Here is a 21579-nt window from a genome sequence, read left to right as displayed (position 1 = left end):
CTTTTCTCCACAGCCAGTCAGAACCCTCATGCACTGCCATTTACCCACACTGACACAGTCACGGCCCTCCTGTCTTCTCATATGTCCTGCTGCTACCTATGAGTTCCTCTTGTCCAGTCAGTTTGACACTTCATTATTTCCTGTGCACGCAGCGCCACTTTATATACATACACTCTGTCTAATATGTAAGCTAATGTTATGTATATTCGCCACATTAGTTACTTGTTCATTGTCAGAATCAGATTTAATATCACTGGCATATGTCGTGAAATTTGTTACCTTTGTGGCAGCAGTACAATGCAATAAATAATAATAGAAAAGACTTGAAATATATATATTAAATTGAATAGTTAACTTACATAAGTAGTGTAAAAATGTAAATTTAAAAGTAGTGAGATAGTGTTCATGGGTTCAATGTCAATTCAGAAATCGATGGCAGAGGGGAAGAAGCTGTTCATGAATTGCTGAGTGGTAGCAATGTGAGCAAGACATGACCTGGGTTACGGGGTCCTTAGTGATGGACGCTGCCCTTTTGAGGCATCATCCTTGAAGATAACTTTGTGCTTTATACGTTGTTTTTACATTTATACTTGCGGTGTTTTTCATGCTTATTTTGTTTTATTATGTTGTACTTGACCAATACTAACAATCATTTTGTTCTCTTTTACACTCGTGTACTGAAGAATGACAATAAACAATCTTGAATCTTGAACATAACAAGCAAACAAACCAGAGATAATGAGGGGATCTATCTTTCAGGCAATGAATTTGCTATGTTCTGGATCGCATTGCTCAACAGTGAGGGGGTTACAGATGTCTATTTAATATTTCAGTAACATTTGAGTAATATTGTAAATATATTGTTTAATTATGAGTTCTTGTTCTTTAAATAATTCATCACGGGGTATCAAAGGCACACACCACCACATCATACGTGCATGTCTTGCTAAAGTAAAAACGATACTGAGACATGCATTCCCAGCTCCGTGTTCCCCTTTCAATTAGTTTTTATGTTTTGGAATTAGATAACATAACATATACCAACCTTCAACTGGAAATACTGGAAGGAGAAGGCTTTTCAGGGTTACAATGAAAGAGCATAGGACTGGTAGAAACTGGAGACTCTTTTAAGCACAGTACAGTGGAGGTTCTATGCTATGATTATGTGAGGACCTTCTGTTAGCACTGATGCTGTTGGAGGGAAATGCAAAGTCAGAAGGCAACAACTATAATCTACAAGAGGCTAAAAAGGGAGAAAAAGACACAATAACTTTAACTACTTGACCGTAAGAGCTGTATAAATAGGTTCCCTGTGGTTTCCCAGATGTAAACACTTATCCACCCTATAACCAGGCCATAATAAATTCTTCAGTTCCACTTTTTAAATACTCACTAAGCACTCAGCTGGGTGTAGACGAGTGTTTACATTAAATAATATTACACTGATTTAGTTTCTGGATGCCATCTAGAGGAGCAAAAATGCAGACAAAACTTCTGAAAGTTGTGAACTGCAGCGCTCTTTACTTCAGCCAGCTGGGAATTTGAACATTAAAAATTGCCTGATACAAAGGTGGTGTCAAAGTTCCTAGAAATGAGTCCAAGTTCACTGTACTCAGTACAAGTATCTCACATTTAAATGCAGTATCAAAGAGGATAAACTCTTTTCATCTGGATAATGGAGTAGAGATAATGGTTATCACAGCATTTACTGTATATGGGCTGCACAGTTCAACAATTTCAATGGAAAAAAAATCATAGAGCAAAACTGGTCTATGTTAATTGTTAGTTTCATAAAATAAAATTCCTTCTGACTCTGTGTGTTTAATGAACTAAAATAGGAAACATCCTAGACAAGTGTAATGGCGTCCACTGGTGGGAAACACACTACTGGCTTCTCTTTCCTCTATTTTGTGTTGATCACTCATGGAGAAGCAGGTTTCTCAAATAATAATGAGGCAGCCCTCTGAAAAGAAGTCATCAGCCTGACACAGTGGTGTCAAGAAAACAACCTCTTCCTCAATGTCACAAAAACAAAGGAGTTAGTTGTGGACTACAGGAGGAATGGCTAACCCTATTGACATCAACGGGTCTGGGGTTGAGAGGGTGAACAGCTTTAAGTTCCTCAGCATAAACATCACCGAGAATCTCACGTGGTCTGTACATACCAGCTGTGTAGTGAAAAAGGCACAACAGCGCCTCTTTCACCTCAGACGGTTGAGGAAGTTTGGTATGGGCCCCGAAATCCTAAGAACTTTCTACAGGGGCGCAATTGAGAGCATCCTGACTGGCTGCATCACTGCCTGGTATGGGGACTGTACCTCTCTTAATCGCAGGACTCTGCAGAGAGTGGTGTGGACAGCCCAGCAGATCTGTAGATGTGAACTTCCCACTATTCTGGACATTTACAATATCACATCCATAAAAAGGGCCCGTAGGATCATTGGGGACCCAAGTCATCCCAACCACAATCTATTCCAGCTGCTACCATCCGGGAAATGGTACCACAACATAAAAGCCAGGACCAACAGGCTCTGGGACAGCTTCTTCCACCAGGCCATCAGACTGATTAACTCACACTGACACAATTGTATTTCTGTATTATATTGACTGTCCTGTTGTACATATTATTTATTATAAATTAATATAAATTGCTCATTGCACGTTTTACGTATTGTAAAGATTTTTACTCATGTATATGAAAGATGTAAGTGATAAAGTCAAATCAATACTGCATGGCCTACATTGCCTTTAACTCCGGGGAGCTGCCTGACAGGGACCCAGGCCATGCTATCCAGTTTCAGGTTGTTTCTTTAAGTAGAATACTTGCCATCAACGTAGCTCTCACTTGTACCTCAGGCAGCTGGTTTACAATTTCCACCCCAAAGTATCGATGCCATTCCAGCTCCAGAGCCCTCAGCACCACTTTCAGTGCAACGTGCATCAAGCTCTGCCCCAACCCCACTTGCAAGCCCAGCAACTCAGTCTTGGTTGCAATCCATAGAACCAGATCCTCAAACTCCTGATCGCTCCAGAATATCATCACAAACCCTTTACCCCTCCTGCCCCTCTTCCCCTTCTCTCCATCCCCACAGCCCACCCACTTCTCTCCTGTGTTCCACAATAGCAGCTTTTAGTTTGGTGAACTGTTGGCTCAGTGCATGCTGCTTATTCGGGACACTTTCCCAAGCACCACTCAGTTTTTGCCCCAGGCTATCTGCACATTCAATGGTCCCATTTGTTTTGGTAATATAGATGTTCACATGCTTGAATAAAATTCCTTCACTATTTTAATAACTGAATTAAAATTGTGCAAAGAACTTATTGTGAATGCATCACATATATGAAGCTAAAATCCTTGTTGGTTTATATGACCGGTGTTGACACAGCTAATTATTGATGCTGCCTATTGGACAATCGGTGTAAGGGTATACCATCAGTTTCAAAGTAAAATACTTTCTACTGGACAGGAGTTTAATACCATAGCAATCAACAGCAGGAAAATATAAACATCAAAACAAACCCTGAACAATTATTGCTGAACTTACTGTTAAATAAAGATACTTAAAAAAAATCTCTTGAAAGCCATGAGCAGGAGCTCAGTATTTTATTAACTTCCAAGAATAAAAATATTCTCACATTCTACTTTTCTGCCACAGAAACATTGTGCAGTGGCTTTTATTGCATGGCATAAATCATCTAAAGCTTCTCAGAACATAGCATTACAACAGGCTGTAAAAAGAATGAGGAATTTCAGGTTTCATTAAAGTATAAAGCTCTATTCATTTTGTGTCACTATATTTTACATATAATGAGCTGTCTGAAAAGCTGAACTGCCCAAAGGTAGAAAGATGCCGACTCTCGAGACATTCTGGGGCAGTGGCAAGGGGTGAAGCCAGTTGCAGCTCCACAAGATGCTCATAGTCTCAAAGGGCTCCCTTCATTGCTTTCACTAACAGCTACATGTTTGCTGTTTTATTGCATTTGGTAATTGATACCAGAAGTATGGCACTGCTTTTAATAAACTATCATTTTGTACTTATTAAACCAATTATTCATTGTGTTTCATTCAATTGCCCACACATTCAATTCTATAATGCAGTGTATTTTTATAAAATTAAGACTCTGAAAGCCTATGAGTCACCAATGATTAGAACCATGCATAAATCAGTTTTGAGTCAGATGGGAAAATTGCCCTGGCGCATCCTGCACTTTGCATGATTTCGGCATGGGCACTGGCAGGATGATGATATTTCCCACGCCACGCATTGTATTGTAATTTAGGGCATTTAGATCTAAGGGCACCCATTGGTTTAAGTACCCCTAAAACTCAGGGTAACACTCCCTAAAACCTGGCACATCACGTACGAGAACCCAGGGCAACATGCATTTGCAAGTCACAGCTTAGGGCTTTAAGTTAATGAGAAACTTATCCAGACCCTTGGGTCACATTACATGTACCCCTCAGTACCACTTAAATCACTGAAATGTGTCCACTGCATAAGCCACTTGGGCCCGAGAAAGTTAATATCCATGACAGCGCACTCCCCCATCAGTGCCACAGAAATCTGCATACCCTTCATCCCTGCTGCAATCACCACAATGCACGTAAGCCCCCACCACACTGGACTTCTCTGTGAAACAGCATGCAACTTGTGGTACACAACTACACACGCACATCTTTATGTGGTGGGCCATCCGTCAAGCTATTTCAGCAAACTTGACTTCAGGTTACCGAAGTTTGCAGTTTTTTATTTAAATGACAGTTTAAAACAAAAAAAAAGATTCTGTTTGTGACATGTGTAACACACAACCAATGTTCTGTTCACTTGTAATAATGAGAAGGTTTTAATTAAGATCAGCAAAACAATTCTCTGGAAGTTTTTAATTTAGTTTGTTTTGGAGACAAATGGATTAAGACATCAAACAACTAATAATACTTCCCTTAATGTTGTCTGATGATTAATCTACTCCAAGAATAAGTAAAATATCTTGCCTAATTTTATATGGAAACTTTAGAGAGGGTGCAGAGGAGATTTACCAAGATTACTCCCTGGATTAGAGAGTTTAGATGTCTTATGAGGAGAGGATGAGTGAGCTCGGACTTTTTAGAGGGAAGGAAGATGAGAGGGGACTTGATGGAGGTGGACTGATGAGGCATAGAGAAAATGGAGAGTCAACACCTTCTTCCCAAGGCAGAAATGGCTAATATGAGGGAGCATAATTTTGAGATGATTTTAGGAAAGTATATGGGGTAAGATTTTATACAGAGAGTGGCAAGAGTGTGGAATGCACTGCCAGGGGTGGTGGTAGAGGCAATTAGGGAGATTTAACAGACTTAGATAGGAACATGAATGAAAGAAAAACGGAGGACTACATGGGAGGGAAGCTTTTGATTTACCTTGAGTTAAGTAAAACGTCGGCACAACACTGTGATCCAAAGGGCCTGTGCTGGACTGCACTGTTCTACAGTCTATGTTCTACTTTTCACAGAGCATCACTCAGCAGAGACAGGATGAGAGTTATGGAAAATTACCAGAATCAGAGCACAGCAACACAGCTTCTGCACCATAGACCAGCACCCTGGTCCCAGTCCTCACCTCTGACCAGGTCCATGTGGAGTAGACCAGCACCCTGGGTCCAGTCCTCACCTCTGATCAGGTCCATGTGGAGTAGACCAGCATCCTGGGTCCAGTCCTCACCTCTGATCAGATCCATGTGGAGTAGACCAGCACCCTGGTCCCAGTCCTCACCTCTGATCAGGTCCATGTGGAGTAGACCAGCATCCTGGGTCCAGTCCTCACCTCTGATCAGATCCGTGTGGAGTAGACCAGCATCCTGGGTCCAGTCCTCACCTCTGATCAGATCCACATGGAGTAGACCAGCATCCTGGTCCCAGTCCTCACCTCTGATCAGATCCATGTGGAGTAGACCAGCACCCTGGGTCCAGTCCTCACCTCTGATCAGGTCCATGTGGAGTAGACCAGCATCCTGGGTCCAGTCCTCACCTCTGATCAGGTCCATGTGGAGTAGACCAGCATCCTGGGTCCAGTCCTCACCTCTGATCAGATCCGTGTGGAGTAGACCAGCATCCTGGGTCCAGTCCTCACCTCTGATCAGATCCGTATGGAGTAGACCAGCACCCTGGGTCCAGTCCTCACCTCTGATCAGATCCATGTGGAGTAGACCAGCATCCTGGGTCCAGTCCTCACCTCTGATCAGATCCACATGGAGTAGACCAGCATCCTGGGTCCAGTCCTCACCTCTGATCAGGTCCGTGTGGAGTAGACCAGCACCCTGGGTCCAGTCCTCACCTCTGATCAGATCCACATGGAGTAGACCAGCATCCTGGGTCCAGTCCTCACCTCTGATCAGGTCCGTGTGGAGTAGACCAGCACCCTGGTCCCAGTCCTCACCTCTGATCAGATCCATGTGGAGTAGACCAGCATCCTGGGTCCAGTCCTCACCTCTGATCAGGTCCGTGTGGAGTAGACCAGCATCCTGGGTCCAATCTTCACCTCTGATCAGGTCCATGTGGAGTAGACCAGCATCCTGGGTCCAGTCCTCACCTCTGATCAGATCCATGTGGAGTAGACCAGCATCCTGGGTCCAGTCCTCACCTCTGATCAGATCCATGTGGAGTAGACCAGCATCCTGGGTCCAGTCCTCACCTCTGATCAGGTCCATATGGAGTAGACCAGCATCCTGGGTCCAATCCTCACCTCTGATCAGATCCACATGGAGTAGACCAGCATCCTGTGTCCAGTCCTCACCTCTGATCAGGTCCGTGTGGAGTAGACCAGCACCCTGGGTCCAGTCCTCACCTCTGATCAGATCCACATGGAGTAGACCAGCATCCTGTGTCCAGTCCTCACCTCTGATCAGGTCCGTGTGGAGTAGACCAGCACCCTGGGTCCAGTCCTCACCTCTGATCAGATCCACATGGAGTAGACCAGCATCCTGGGTCCAGTCCTCACCTCTGATCAGGTCCGTGTGGAGTGGACCAGCACCCTGGTCCAGTCCTCACCTCTGATCAGATCCATGTGGAGTAGACCAGCATCCTGGGTCCAGTCCTCACCTCTGATCAGGTCCGTGTGGAGTAGACCAGCATCCTGGGTCCAATCTTCACCTCTGATCAGGTCCATGTGGAGTATACCAGCATCCTGGGTCCAGTCCTCACCTCTGATCAGATCCATGTGGAGTAGACCAGCATCCTGGGTCCAGTCCTCACCTCTGATCAGGTCCATGTGGAGGAGACCAGCATCGTGGGTCCAGTCCTCACCTCTGATCAGATCCACATGGAGTAGACCAGCATCCTGGGTCCAGTCCTCACCTCTGATCAGATCCATGTGGAGGAGACCAGCATCGTGGGTCCAGTCCTCACCTCTAATCAGATCCACATGGAGTAGACCAGCATCCTGGGTCCAGTCCTCACCTCTGATCAGATCCATGTGGAGTAGAGCAGCATCCTGGGTCCAGTCCTCACCTCTGATCAGGTCCGTGTGGAGGAGACCAGCATCGTGGGTCCAGTCCTCACCTCTGATCAGATCCACATGGAGTAGACCAGCATCCTGGGTCCAGTCCTCACCTCTGATCAGATCCATGTGGAGGAGACCAGCATCGTGGGTCCAGTCCTCACCTCTGATCAGATCCACATGGAGTAGACCAGCATCCTGGGTCCAGTCCTCACCTCTGATCAGATCCATGTGGAGTAGACCAGCACCCTGGGTCCAGTCCTCACCTCTGATCAGATCCATGTGGAGTAGACCAGCATCCTGGGTCCAATCTTCACCTCTGATCAGATCCATGTGGAGGAGACCAGCATCGTGGGTCCAGTCCTCACCTCTGATCAGATCCACATGGAGTAGACCAGCATCCTGGGTCCAGACCTCACCTCTGATCAGATCCATGTGGAGTAGACCAGCATCCTGGGTCCAGTCCTCACCTCTGATCAGGTCCATGTGGAGTAGACCAGCATCCTGTGTCCACTCCTCACCTCTGATCAGATCCATGTGGAGTAGACCAGCACCCTGGGTCCAGTCCTCACCTCTGATCAGATCCACATGGAGTAGACCAGCATCCTGGTCCCAGTCCTCACCTCTGATCAGGTCCATGTGGAGTAGACCAGCATCCTGGGTCCAGTCCTCACCTCTGATCAGATCCACATGGAGCAGACCAGCATCCTGGGTCCAGTCCTCACCTCTGATCAGGTCCATGTGGAGTAGACCAGCATCCTGGGTCCAGTACTCACCTCTGATCAGATCCACATGGGGTAGACCAGCATCCTGGTCCCAGTCCTCACCTCTGATCAGATCCATGTGGAGTAGACCAGCATCCTGGTCCCAGTCCTCACCTCTGATCAGATTCATGTGGAGTAGACCAGCATCCTGGGTCCAGTCCTCACCTCTGATCAGATCCATGTGGAGTATACCAGCACCCTGGTCCCAGTCCTCACCTCTGATCAGATCCACATGGAGTAGACCAGCATCCTGGTCCCAGTCCTCACCTCTGATCAGGTCCATGTGGAGTAGACCAGCATCCTGGGTCCAGTCCTCACCTCTGATCAGATCCACATGGAGTTGACCAGCATCCTGGGTCCAGTCCTCACCTCTGATCAGGTCCATGTGGAGTAGACCAGCATCCTGGGTCCAGTCCTCACCTCTGATCAGATCCATGTGGAGTAGACCAGCATCCTGGGTCCAGTCCTCACCTCTAATCAGATCCATGTGGAGTAGACCAGCACCCTGGTCCCAGTCCTCACCTCTGATCAGATCCATGTGGAGTAGACCAGCATCCTGGGTCCAGTCCTCACCTCTGATCAGGTCCATGTGGAGTAGACCACATGTGAGGGGGCAACAGTAACACAGCTTCTGCACCATAGCCCAGCCTCCTGGGTCCAGTCCTCACCTCTGATCAGGTCCATGTGGAGTAGACCACATGTGAGGGGGCAACAGTAACTGCCTTGCAAGCGTGGCGTGTGGTGAACAAAGCTGCAGGCTTTTTACCAGTGTGTTGAAATCTAAGACGTTACTGGGTGTGGGTAAGGGCAGAGTAATGGGGTGTGAGCATCGCATTGCTGTGGTGTATTACGAACAGTGACACCCAAGGCTGGTGAGGAGCATGTCACAGCTTGATCTGCATGAAAGATGAAAAGAGGGTAGGGGAGAAAGGGAAATTAGAAGGGTAAGGGTGAGCAGGGGAGGGCAGAAAGGGGAGGGTAGAAAGGTGTGCGTGAGAAGGGGAGGGTAGAAGGATAAGGGGAGGAGGGGAGTGTGAAAAGGTGAGTGGGAGAAGGGGAGGGTAGAAGGGTAACTTAAGAACATAAGAAATAGGAGCAGGAGATGACCATCTGGCCCGTCCAATCAATAAGTTCATGGCTGATCTGGCTATTGTCTCATCTCCACCCACCTGCCTTTGCCCCATTACCCTTAATTCCTCTACTATGCAATAATCTATCCAACCTTGTCTTAAATATATTTACTGAAGTAGCCTCCACTACTTCATTGGACAGAGAATTCCACAGATTCACCACTCTCTGGGAAAAGCAGTTCCTCCTCATCTCCATCCTAAATCTACTCCCTCGAATCTTGAGGCTATGCCCCCTAATTCTAGTCTCACCTACCAATGGAAACAACTTTCCTGCCTCTATCTTGTCTATCTCTTTCATAATTTTATATGTTTCTATAAAATCTCCTCTCATCCTTCTGAATTCTAGTGAGTACAGTCCCTGGTAACTCAATCTCTCCTCATAGTCTAACCCCGTTATCTCTGGAATCAACCTGGTGAACCTCCTCTGCACTGCCTCCAAAGCCAGTATATCCTTCCATAAGTAAGGTGATCAGAACTGCACACAGTACTCCAGGTGCGGCCTCACCAGTACCCTGTACAGTTATAGCATAACCTCCCTGCTCTTAAATTTAATCCCTCTAACAGTGAAGGCCAACATTCCATTTGCCTTCTTGATAGCCTGCTGCACCTGCAAAGCAACCTTTTGTGATTCATGCACAAGCACTCCCAAGTCCCTCTGCACAGCAGCATGCTGCAATCTTTTACAATTTAAATAATAATCTGATCTTCCATTTTTCCTTCTGAAGTGGATGACCTCACATTTACCAACATTGTACTCTATCTTCCAGGCCCTTGGCCACTCACTTAGCCTATCTATATCTCTCTGCAGGCTCTCCATAACCTCCTCACAATTTCCTTTACCACTCAATTTAGTGTCATCAACAAAATTTGATGCACTACCCTCGGTTCCCTCTTCCAAATCGTTTATATATATCGTGACCCCTGCGACACACCACTCACCACTGATTGCCAACCAGAGTAACACCCATGTATCCCAACTCCCTACTTTCTATTGGTTAACCAATCCTCTATCCATGCTAATACATCACCCCAACTCTATGCATCCTTATCTTATGGATAAGTCTTTTATGTGGCACCTTACCAAACAACTTCTGGAAATCCAAGGAAATAACATCCACCTGTTCCCCTCTATCCACAGGGCTTGTTAAATCCTCAAAGAACTCCAGTAAGTTTGTCACACAGGACCTGCCTTTGCTGAATCCATGCTGCATCTGCCTGATGGATCCATTTCCTTCCGCATGCCTCGATATTTCTTCTTTAATGATAGCTTCAAGCATTTTCCCGACTACAGACACTAAACTGACTGGCCTATAGTCACCCGCCTTTTGCCTACATCCTTTTTTGACATTGCCTGACATTGCCTTCTTCCAATCCACTGGGACCTGCCCAGAGTTCAGAGAATTTTGGTAAATTATCACCAAAACCTCAACAATAACCTCTGCCATTTCTTTCAGAACCCTGGGATGCATTCCACCAGGACCAGGGGACTTGTCTATCATTAGGCCCTCAAGTTTGCTCAGCACTACCTCTTTAGTGGTAGCTATTGTATCAAGATCCTCACCTCCCATCGCATCCATAACATATCTCTTTGGCATTTTAGACATGTCCTGACACCGTGAAAACCAACACAAAATAGTCATTCAAAGGCTCAGCCATTTCCTCATTACTCAATGTCAATTCCCCTTTCTCATCCTCCAAGGGACCTATGTTCACTTTGGTCACCCTTTTCCGTTTTATATAATTATAAAAAAAACTTCTACTATCCGTTTTTATATTTTGTCCGAGCTTATTTTTGCAATCTACCCTTTCTTTATTGCTCATTTACTGCTTCTTGTTGCTTTTTAAAGTTTTCCCAATCTTCCAGTTTCCCACTGCTCCTGGCAACTTTGCAAGGGGAGGGAGAGGGGTAACAACAGTGGTGTAGAGGTAGGAACAAGCAGTGCTAGAGATGACCAAGCCAATACTTGAAGCTGAAATTTAAAAATAGTGAAACCTTAAAAAGCACTGCTTGGTTCAGACTGAATAAGAAAAAGATGGCTGACCCAAGAGAATTCTTCAGGACAGTTTAAAGAATTCTGTGCCATGCTGAAAATTAATTTAAAATTATTTGGACCAAATCATGCTGGCCATCCCCAGAAAGTTATGAACTGAGGTGGACTGGCACAAGTATGTCTGTGCCTTGGTGAGTGAGAAATGGTTCCGTGTCCAGCGCTCAGTGCAGCTGCGACTCTCTAACACTACACTACCAGTAACTCAGTCCCCACCAGAATCAGAGATGTCGTTTCTTTCAAAGGGGATTTCAAGTTCTGGAAACATAAGTGATTTCAAATATATTAGTTTAGAGGTTTTCACTGATATGCAAATACATCAATGTGTTTTTAATTAACATTAAAACATTTAATTATTTCATTATCTTCATTTTGCATTTAATTATCTTCACCCCCTACATCAAAGAGTACTCTTGGGGGAGGAAGGAGTGAAACTTTAGGGCTATACTGCCTGAGGTCTGTTCACGCTTTGTTATTGACCTGACTTCCAGGTGTTGAGGGTCAGTGAGATCTGTCCTCTGTAGCCTCCCTCAGTGACTGTGGTTGGTGATTCCAGGACCTGGGCTGCTCAGTCTGAGCCCACCTCTTGACTTATGGATATCTGTATCAAGCTGTGTCTGAAGAGGACATAAATTTACATTACACTGTAACTGAAATTTTGTGTGGGGTCTGATTTGGATAGGCAGAAATGCAAGTGTAATGGTAGGGTGTGAAAGCCCTCTGCACACACAGACTTCCCCATTCACTGCCAGGTTAAAATCAGGGTAGATGGCTTCATAACCTTCATTGCTTTTGTTCTGGATCTGCTGTCCATGATGGTGATGCCTAGAAATAGCTCTAAATTTGTTATTTTGAAAGAAAATCAGTTTTGTTGCTTCACAACAAAGGCATTGCCCTGTCTTGCGCTGACCACCCTTTTGCAAGGGAGCTTCTTTGGAATCCAAGTGCTTTCTTTAGTTTCCCGATTATCATAAAGTTCACTTCACAGGACCTGATTTTTTGAGCAATCTAAGAAGCATAACTGAGCAAAAAGATTGTGTCCATCAATATTGCCTGGCCTGGTGCCTGTTTTCCAGCTCTGGTTTGGTATAACTCAACCTGCCTGTTGACATTTGTCCTCAGTGTTGTGCACTCATCCAGCAGGAGCTCTGGACTATGTTCCAAAGCCAATCTCAATGGAACATTGCAGAAGAGGAATAAAGGGCAACTGCTTCAACACACATGTAGTAGCTCCAATCAGTACCTGCAAGTCTCAACAACTGCCCTGGCCTATTCCCACTGGGATTGTATCCAATAGTGTGGAAAGATCAGTTAACTTAGCCCCACATTATCCTAGTGAGCTAGTTCTCTGTGAATTCCGGCTCAATTGGCACATCTGTAATAAAATCCTGACATTGAAGATGCACATTGAGCACAATAGGATAAAATAAAACAGGTGAATTGTGGAGCCACTTGTAACTGGGGGTGGGAGTGGGGATGTGGTCACAACATCAAATGCCAGAGTAATTGCACATTTAGGGGAATCAGGATGGGACAGAGAAATCCCAAACGTGATCTAACTGAAGTCAGCAGGAATTACCATCAGGAATCAGCAGTAAGAGAGGAAAATACAACTTAAATGAGAATTAAGTTCATAGCCCAGGGGTCCTCTTCATGTGACAGCAAAACCATCTTCAAATGCTCCTTCATGCATTTTTCACATGATATCAAAGTGAAGGCAATACAATATTTGACACCACTATGCATGCCTGATGGTCTCCATACATTTGCAAAAAGACCCTGTTGCAGGGTTTTGACCCAAAATGTCGACATACACATCAAGCCTCCTTAGATGCTCATTGATCTATTGAGTTATTCCAGTGTTCTGTTTTTTTTTTGTTTCAGACTCCCAACATCTGCAGTCTCTTGTCTTCAAAACCAATGTTGCGAACAGCTGAGCTTTGTACAAAGGAGCTGATGGCATTAATCTTTGAGTTTTTAGATGAAAATCCTTCAATATCACATGCAATAACATTGCACCATGTAACAGAAGTTCTAGCCAGGAAAGAGAAGACAAGTTAATACTTTGGCAGAATGGGATCTTGTATTTTCCACTTTAGTCGAAGTGTTTATATGTGAAGCATTAATCAAGCTGTCTCTTAAATACATTGATAGTCCTGCCATTTTTCAAACATTTTGGAATGCCTGTATGTGGCTCAGCCATTTGCAATGAAACAAGATTTTTTTCATAATATTATCTTTAGATTACCTAATTTACAAATGATCTAGAAAGAGAACCTGCTCTTGGAGTAATTTCCAGATGGTTGCCATATGTGAAATAAGATCAGGACAAGAGCGTACAGTACAGAATTCTGCCATTCAGCCCAGTGAGCCGAAGCTGGTGTTTATGTTCCAAGCTCTCATTTGTAGTAGCACTGAGAAGGAGCAATAGCTCCAATCACATGAATGGAGAGATTTCAGGTACTGTCATCAAATACAATAACAGGCAAACTATGACATTTGTTACCTTATGAAATATTACAGCTGATCCTTTAGTTGTACTTCTGCCAAATTGTCCACAATCAAAACTATATATAGCATAGGAAATGCTGGAAGTCTATTTTGTTCGTAACCCAACTTTGATAGTTTTCAAAGGTCGAATTAACTTGTTTGTTAATCATATTAATAAATATCAACAGAGCCCAAAGCAGGATTTCATTCTGAAACATCAACAATTCTTTTATTCCCTAAAGATACTGCTTGACTCAGAATCCTAAATCTGTTACTTGCTTACCAGCTCTCCTCTAACAGTAATAGGAACCGACAATGCTCAAAATATCGAGCATGTGGCGTGAACGAAACAGAGCTAACATTTTGCTAACTCTCCCACAGGCGGAAGTAACTCCACCAGACCATTTTGTCCACCACTCTTTCCTTGTCACTTATAGTTTATCCCTTGAAGAAAAGTCATATACCTTTCAGTGGAACCTCAGTGAGGTAGATGGACAAAACTGTTTACTGTATCAGCTGAGGTATCATCATGCCATGCACAGCTTATTTTGGAAGAGATTCATTTTGTCAAGAGGGGACTATGAGAAAACCAGAGGTAATATTGGCATGAAACAGGAGTGAACCCAACTGGATTTTACTTCAACCGGATGGACATTGTAGAGCTAACTGAATCAAACCTTCAGGACGCAGGATACAGGTGTGCTGGTTGTCACTGAGGAAGAATCCTTCCCGGCATCGACACTCATAGCTTCCCATCATATTGACACAGATCTGCTGGCATCCACCATTGCTGTCTCCACACTCATCCACATCTATTGAAAAGAAATACAGAGAGGTCATTAAAACGGAAGATTTTAGGGTTCCAATCTATGTGTAGTAAACTGTCACCTTTACCTGTCACATGCTTATGAGCAAAACATTTTGAAAATAAGAATATTATGACAGATAAAGTAAAACAAGTCCAGTCTTCCATTCCAGGCCATATCCTGGCAAATCCCCCGGCCCTCTCTGAAGCAAAGTACAAGGTTACTTTAAATATAGTAAAGTTGAACTCCAGTTTGTACTTGCCACATGGAGTGTTCCAAAGCACAGCTAAAGAGAAGATGTGGAATTCTATTATGTTGGTAATTTAAAAATGACAATAACTCTGGCACATAAGGCGATCCAGGCTTAGCTAGTCTCACACCAGAGAAGCCGAACCCAAATCCTCGGCAGAATTCCCATGGCGTGCTCCTCAAGTCATTCTGTGTTTCTGGACATACCATCACCAGACAATGGCAGGCGCTCTACCCACTTTCTGCTGATGGGACACCTGAGAATCATCGGTGAGACTCCCCTCACAGGCCAGCATCCATATGAAATTCGGAGTTTGCCAGAGTTCGGAGACCAGCACACTCACCTACATCTTCACCACTGAGGCATCAGTGCACTTTTTCATTTTATTTATTTATTGAGATACAGCGTGGAACAGGCCCTTCCGGCCCTTCGAGCCGACAATCCCTGAACTTAATCCCAGCCTAATCACGGGACAATTTACAATGACATAATCTACCAACCAGTATGTCTTTGGACTATGGGAGGAAACTGGAGCACTCAGAGGAAACAAGCGGTCACGAGAAGAATGTACAAACTCCTTACAGGCAGCAGTGAGACATGAATCTGGGTCACTGGTACTGTACTAACCACTACGCTGACATGCCATCCCAGACTGCTGCCGAACAGTTGCTAACAAGCACGAGGAAATCGGCAGATGCTGGAAATTCAAGCAACACACACAAAATGCTGGTGGAACACAGCAGGCCAGGCTGAATCTATAGGAAGTACAGTCAACATTTCGGGCCAAGATGCTTCATCAGGACTAACTGAAAGAAAAGATAGTAAGAGATATGAAAATGGGAGGGGGAGGGGGAATCCGAAATGATAGGAGAAGACAGGAGGGGGAGGGATGAAGCTAAGAGCTGGAAAGTTGATTGGCAAAAGAGATACAGAGCTGGACAAGGGACAGGAGGCCTAGAGAGAAAGAAAGGGGTGGGGAGCACCAGAGTGAGACGGAGAACAGGTAGGAGTGATTGTGAGAGGGGCCGAGAGAGATAAAAAAGGGGGGGGGGGAAGATAATAAATAAATAAATAAACTAGCATCAGTTGCTTGCACTTGTGGTGCCGTTATTACTCTACACCGTGCTTAGTGGGGACAGTTTTCAAATAGCATCCCTTACTTGTGTTTGTGTACAAAATGTAAGAATGAAGCAGTAAGACAATTCAGAACTGATTCGCTCACTGCGGTTTTAAGCATTCAGGTTGGAAATACCAGAAATGACCAGGAGTGAAAATGAGCAGCACACACAAAATGTTGGAGGAACTCAGCAGGCCAGGCAGCATCTATGGAAAAGAGTACAGTCGACGTTTCAGGCCAAGACCCTTCATCAGGACTGGCCAAAGGGTCCTGGCCCGAAACGTCCGCTGTTTACTCTTTTCCATAGATGCTGCCTGGCCTGCTGAGTTCCTCCAACATTTTGTGTGTGTTACTTGGATTTCCAGCATCTGCAGATTTTCTCTTGTTTAAGAGATGAAAATGATACAATTTCACTACTTCAACAAGTTGTGAACAACGAAGAGCTTGAAGACCATTACAGTGAATGTTACAATGAAAATGAAGATTTGGAGGATGCAATCATCGTATGAAGGCAGTCCACTATCTGCACTAGGCGTCCGTGCTGATTTACAGTGACGCACTCTGGATAAATTCCTCTGTCGATTACTATCAGGAACTAAAACACAATTTTAAAGACCTGTAGCAGTACTGGCAGTGTTCTAATTTGTTCTGTATTTCATTTAAATAATAATTTATCATACAGTTAAACAGTAGCTTGTCTTTTTTATACCTTTTTAACTATTTCCATGAAACTTCAGCTCATTGAGTCAGCCGCTTAATTATTTGAGTCAAAAGGTCCCGATGTGTCCCAACTGACTGGAATCCACTGTATTATCTGTAGCCACTGTGAATTATCCCTAATGTGTGGGTGGGTAAGAGCACCTGGAGGGAATTGATGCGAATGTGGGGAGAATTAAAAACAAAAAGGATTAATGTAGCATCAGTGTAAACAGGTGCTTGGTGGTCTGCACAGACTTGGCGGTCCAAAGGGTCAGTTTCCATATTGTATCTCTCCCTGATGCCAGTAGCAGCTCAGCAATGTTCCCACGGGGAATCATCCAGACCAAACACGCAAGAAGTGACAAACTGCTGTTTGTGATTAATAGTCGAGACATGATTTGCTCATCCCCTATGCAAATACTTTTTGCATCAAATCATTTCACTGTAAATGAACCTGTGATTAGATGATTGCAGATTGCATCATGAAAGATTAAGTTAGCAAGGAAGATAACAGAGAAGTTCCCAACACAACATTCCTATCTTGAGAGAAAAGAAAAAATCTAACTTTCCACTAGAAAAATTAAGTTCTTGAATTATGCAGTATACATGGGAAGTGAAGGAACAAGTGAGTGTACCAGCGCAGATTTCTAAATCAGTAAATTTGCTCTCTCACTATGAATTAAATCCCTGGCCAGCAATCAGTTACAACATCGATGACTTTATTTTGTCCAGCCTATGCACTATGCACTTCACACAGAACTGAATCAGTTCCTAAGGCCTGATTAATTATTATTAAAAGCTCCTGTGATTTTATATCCATCCCTTGCTTGAGTAATAGGTAACTAATCCCAAATCACATAATCCTTGTTATTAAACAAATAAACTAAATTGGCCTAGGATAAAAGGAATAGAAACAGTGAAATGTGAAGTCAAAACAGAAAAAGGTAGAAACACAAAACAATCAGAGCCGAGAAAAAGGATAATGTTTCAAATGAAGCACTTCATCAAAGTCGATGCTAAACAGATGGCATCCAGCTAGATGTGAATATACAGCAGCTATATCTCAATAGCAACAAATAAGCAGTATCAGTAATAACAGATCCACTATCTAACCCCCCCGTACATACACAATGAGAAACGTACCCATAATAACAGATCCACTATCTAACCCCCCCGTACATACACAATGAGAAACGTACCCATAATAACAGATCCACTATCTAACCCCCCCGTACATACACAATGAGAAACATACCCATAATAACAGATCCACTAACTAACCCCCCCCATACGTACACAATGAGAAACATACCCATAATAACAGATCCACTATCTAACCCCCCCGTACACATTGAGAAACATACCCATAATAACAGATCCACTATCTAACCCCCCCCGTACACAATGAGAAACGTACCCATAATATCAGATCCACTATCTACCCCCCCGTACATACACAATGAGAAACGTACCCATAATAACAGATCCACTATCTAACCCCCCCCGTACACAATGAGAAACGTACCCATAATCACAGATCCACTATCTAACCCCCCCCGTACATACACAATGAGAAATGTACCCATAATAACAGATCCACTATCTAACCACCCCGTACATACACAATGAGAAACGTACCCATAATAACAGATCCACTATCTAACCCCCCCGTACATACACAATGAGAAACGTACCCATAATAACAGATCCACTATCTAACCCCCCCCATACGTACACAATGAGAAACGTACCCATAATAACAGATCCACTATCTAACCCCCCCCGTACACAATGAGAAACATACCCATAATAACAGATCCACTATCTACCCCCCAGTACACAATGAGAAACATACCCATAATAACAGATCCACTATCTACCCCCCCCGTACATACACAATGAGAAACGTACCCATAATCACAGATCCACTATCTAACTGCCCGTACATACACAATGAGAAACGTACCCATAATAACAGATCCACTAACTAACCCCCCGTACATACACAATGAGAAACGTACCCATAATAACAGATCCACTATCTAACCCCACCGTACATACACAATGAGAAACGTACCCATAATAACAGATCCACTATCTAACCCCCCCGTACATACACAATGAGAAACGTACCCATAATAACAGATCCACTATCTAACCCCCCCGTACATACTCAATGAGAAACGTACCCATAATAACAGATCCACTATCTAACCCCCCCGTACATACACAATGAGAAACGTACCCATAATAACAGATCCACTATCTAACCCCCCCCATACGTACACAATGAGAAACGTACCCATAATAACAGATCCACTATCTAACCCCCCCCATACGTACACAATGAGAAACATACCCATAATAACAGATCCACTATCTACCCCCCCCATACGTACACAATGAGAAACGTACCCATAATCACAGATCCACTATCTAACCCCCCCGTACATACACAATGAGAAACGTACCCATAATAACAGATCCACTATCTAACCCCCCCGTACATACACAATGAGAAACGTACCCATAATAACAGATCCACTATCTAACCCCCCCGTATATACACAATGAGAAACGTACCCATAATAACAGATCCACTATCTAACCCCCCCGTACATACACAATGAGAAACGTACCCATAATAACAGATCCACTATCTAACCCCCCCGTACATACACAATGAGAAACGTACCCATAATAACAGATCCACTATCTAACCCCCCCGTACATACACAATGAGAAACGTACCCATAATAACAGATCCACTATCTAACCCCCCCGTACATACACAATGAGAAACGTACCCATAATAACAGATCCACTATCTAACCCCCCCGTACATACACAATGAGAAACGTACCCATAATAACAGATCCACTATCTAACCCCCCCGTACATACACAATGAGAAACGTACCCATAATAACAGATCCACTATCTAACCCCCCCGTACATACACAATGAGAAACGTACCCATAATAACAGATCCACTATCTAACCCCCCCCGTACATACACAATGAGAAACGTACCCATAATAACAGATCCACTATCTAACCCCCCCCGTACATACACAATGAGAAACGTACCCATAATAACAGATCCACTATCTAACCCCCCCCGACATACACAATGAGAAACGTACCCATAATAACAGATCCACTATCTAACTGCCCGTACATACACAATGAGAAACATACCCATAATAACAGATCCACTAACTAACCCCCCCCCCCATACGTACACAATGAGAAACGTACCCATAATAACAGATCCACTATCTACCCCCCCGTACACAATGAGAAACGTACCCATATTAACAGATCCACTATCTAACCCCCCCCGTACACAATGAGAAACATACCCATAATAACAGATCCACTATCTAACCCCCCCCGTACACAATGAGAAACGTACCCATAATAACAGATCCACTATCTAACTGCCCGTACATACACAATGAGAAACGTACCCATAATAACAAATCCACTAACTAACCCCCCCCATACGTACACAATGAGAAACATACCCATAATAACAGATCCACTATCTAACCTCCCCGTACACATTGAGAAACATACCCATAATAACAGATCCACTATCTAACCCCCCCCGTACACAATGAGAAACGTACCCATAATAACAGATCCACTATCTACCCACCCGTACATACACAATGAGAAACGTACCCATAATAACAGATCCACTATCTAACCCCCCCGTACATACACAATGAGAAACGTACCCATAATCACAGATCCACTATCTAACTGCCCGTACATACACAATGAGAAACGTACCCATAATCACAGATCCACTATCTAACCCCCCCCGTACATACACAATGAGAAACGTACCCATAATAACAGATCCACTATCTAACCCCCCCCGTACATACACAATGAGAAACGTACCCATAATAACAGATCCACTATCTACCCCCCAGTACACAATGAGAAACATACCCATAATAACAGATCCACTATCTACCCCCCCGTACATACACAATGAGAAACGTACCCATAATAACAAATCCACTATCTACCCCCCAGTACACAATGAGAAACATACCCATAATAACAGACCCACTATCTACCCCCCCGTACATACACAATGAGAAACGTACCCATAATCACAGATCCACTATCTAACTGCCCGTACATAGACAATGAGAAACGTACCCATAATAACAGATCCACTAACTAACCCCCCGTACGTACACAATGAGAAACGTACCCATAATAACAGATCCACTATCTAACCCCACCGTACATACACAATGAGAAACGTACCCATAATAACAGATCCACTATCTAACCCCCCCGTACATACACAATGAGAAACGTACCCATAATAACAGATCCACTATCTAACCCCCCCGTACATACACAATGAGAAACGAACCCATAATAACAGATCCACTATCTAACCCCCCCGTACATACACAATGAGAAACGTACCCATAATAACAGATCCACTATCTAACCCCCCCGTACATACACAATGAGAAACGTACCCATAATAACAGATCCACTATCTAACCCCCCCGTACATACACAATGAGAAACGTACCCATAATAACAGATCCACTATCTAACCCCCCCGTACATACACAATGAGAAACGTACCCATAATAACAGATCCACTATCTAACCCCCCCGTACATACTCAATGAGAAACGTACCCATAATAACAGATCCACTATCTAACCCCCCCGTACATACACAATGAGAAACGTACCCATAATAACAGATCCACTATCTAACCCCCCCCATACGTACACAATGAGAAACGTACCCATAA

General features: G+C 43.9%; 1 protein-coding gene across 1 annotated transcript in view; it reads right to left on the bottom strand.

The window, feature by feature from the left end:
• Nucleotides 1-21579, bottom strand: part of LOC132381225 (signal peptide, CUB and EGF-like domain-containing protein 3) — a 339989-nt gene that overhangs the window by 156739 nt on the left and 161671 nt on the right. The window contains exon 4 of the mRNA XM_059950570.1: nt 14582-14716. Coding sequence (XP_059806553.1) covers nt 14582-14716 — 135 coding nt within the window. The remainder of the gene's footprint in view (nt 1-14581; nt 14717-21579) is intronic.

Source organism: Hypanus sabinus, chromosome 25 (genome assembly GCF_030144855.1).
Source record: "Hypanus sabinus isolate sHypSab1 chromosome 25, sHypSab1.hap1, whole genome shotgun sequence".
NCBI lineage: Eukaryota > Metazoa > Chordata > Chondrichthyes > Myliobatiformes > Dasyatidae > Hypanus > Hypanus sabinus.
The sequence above is the reverse complement of the archived record's forward strand: the minus strand, read 5'-3'. Positions and strand labels throughout refer to the sequence as shown.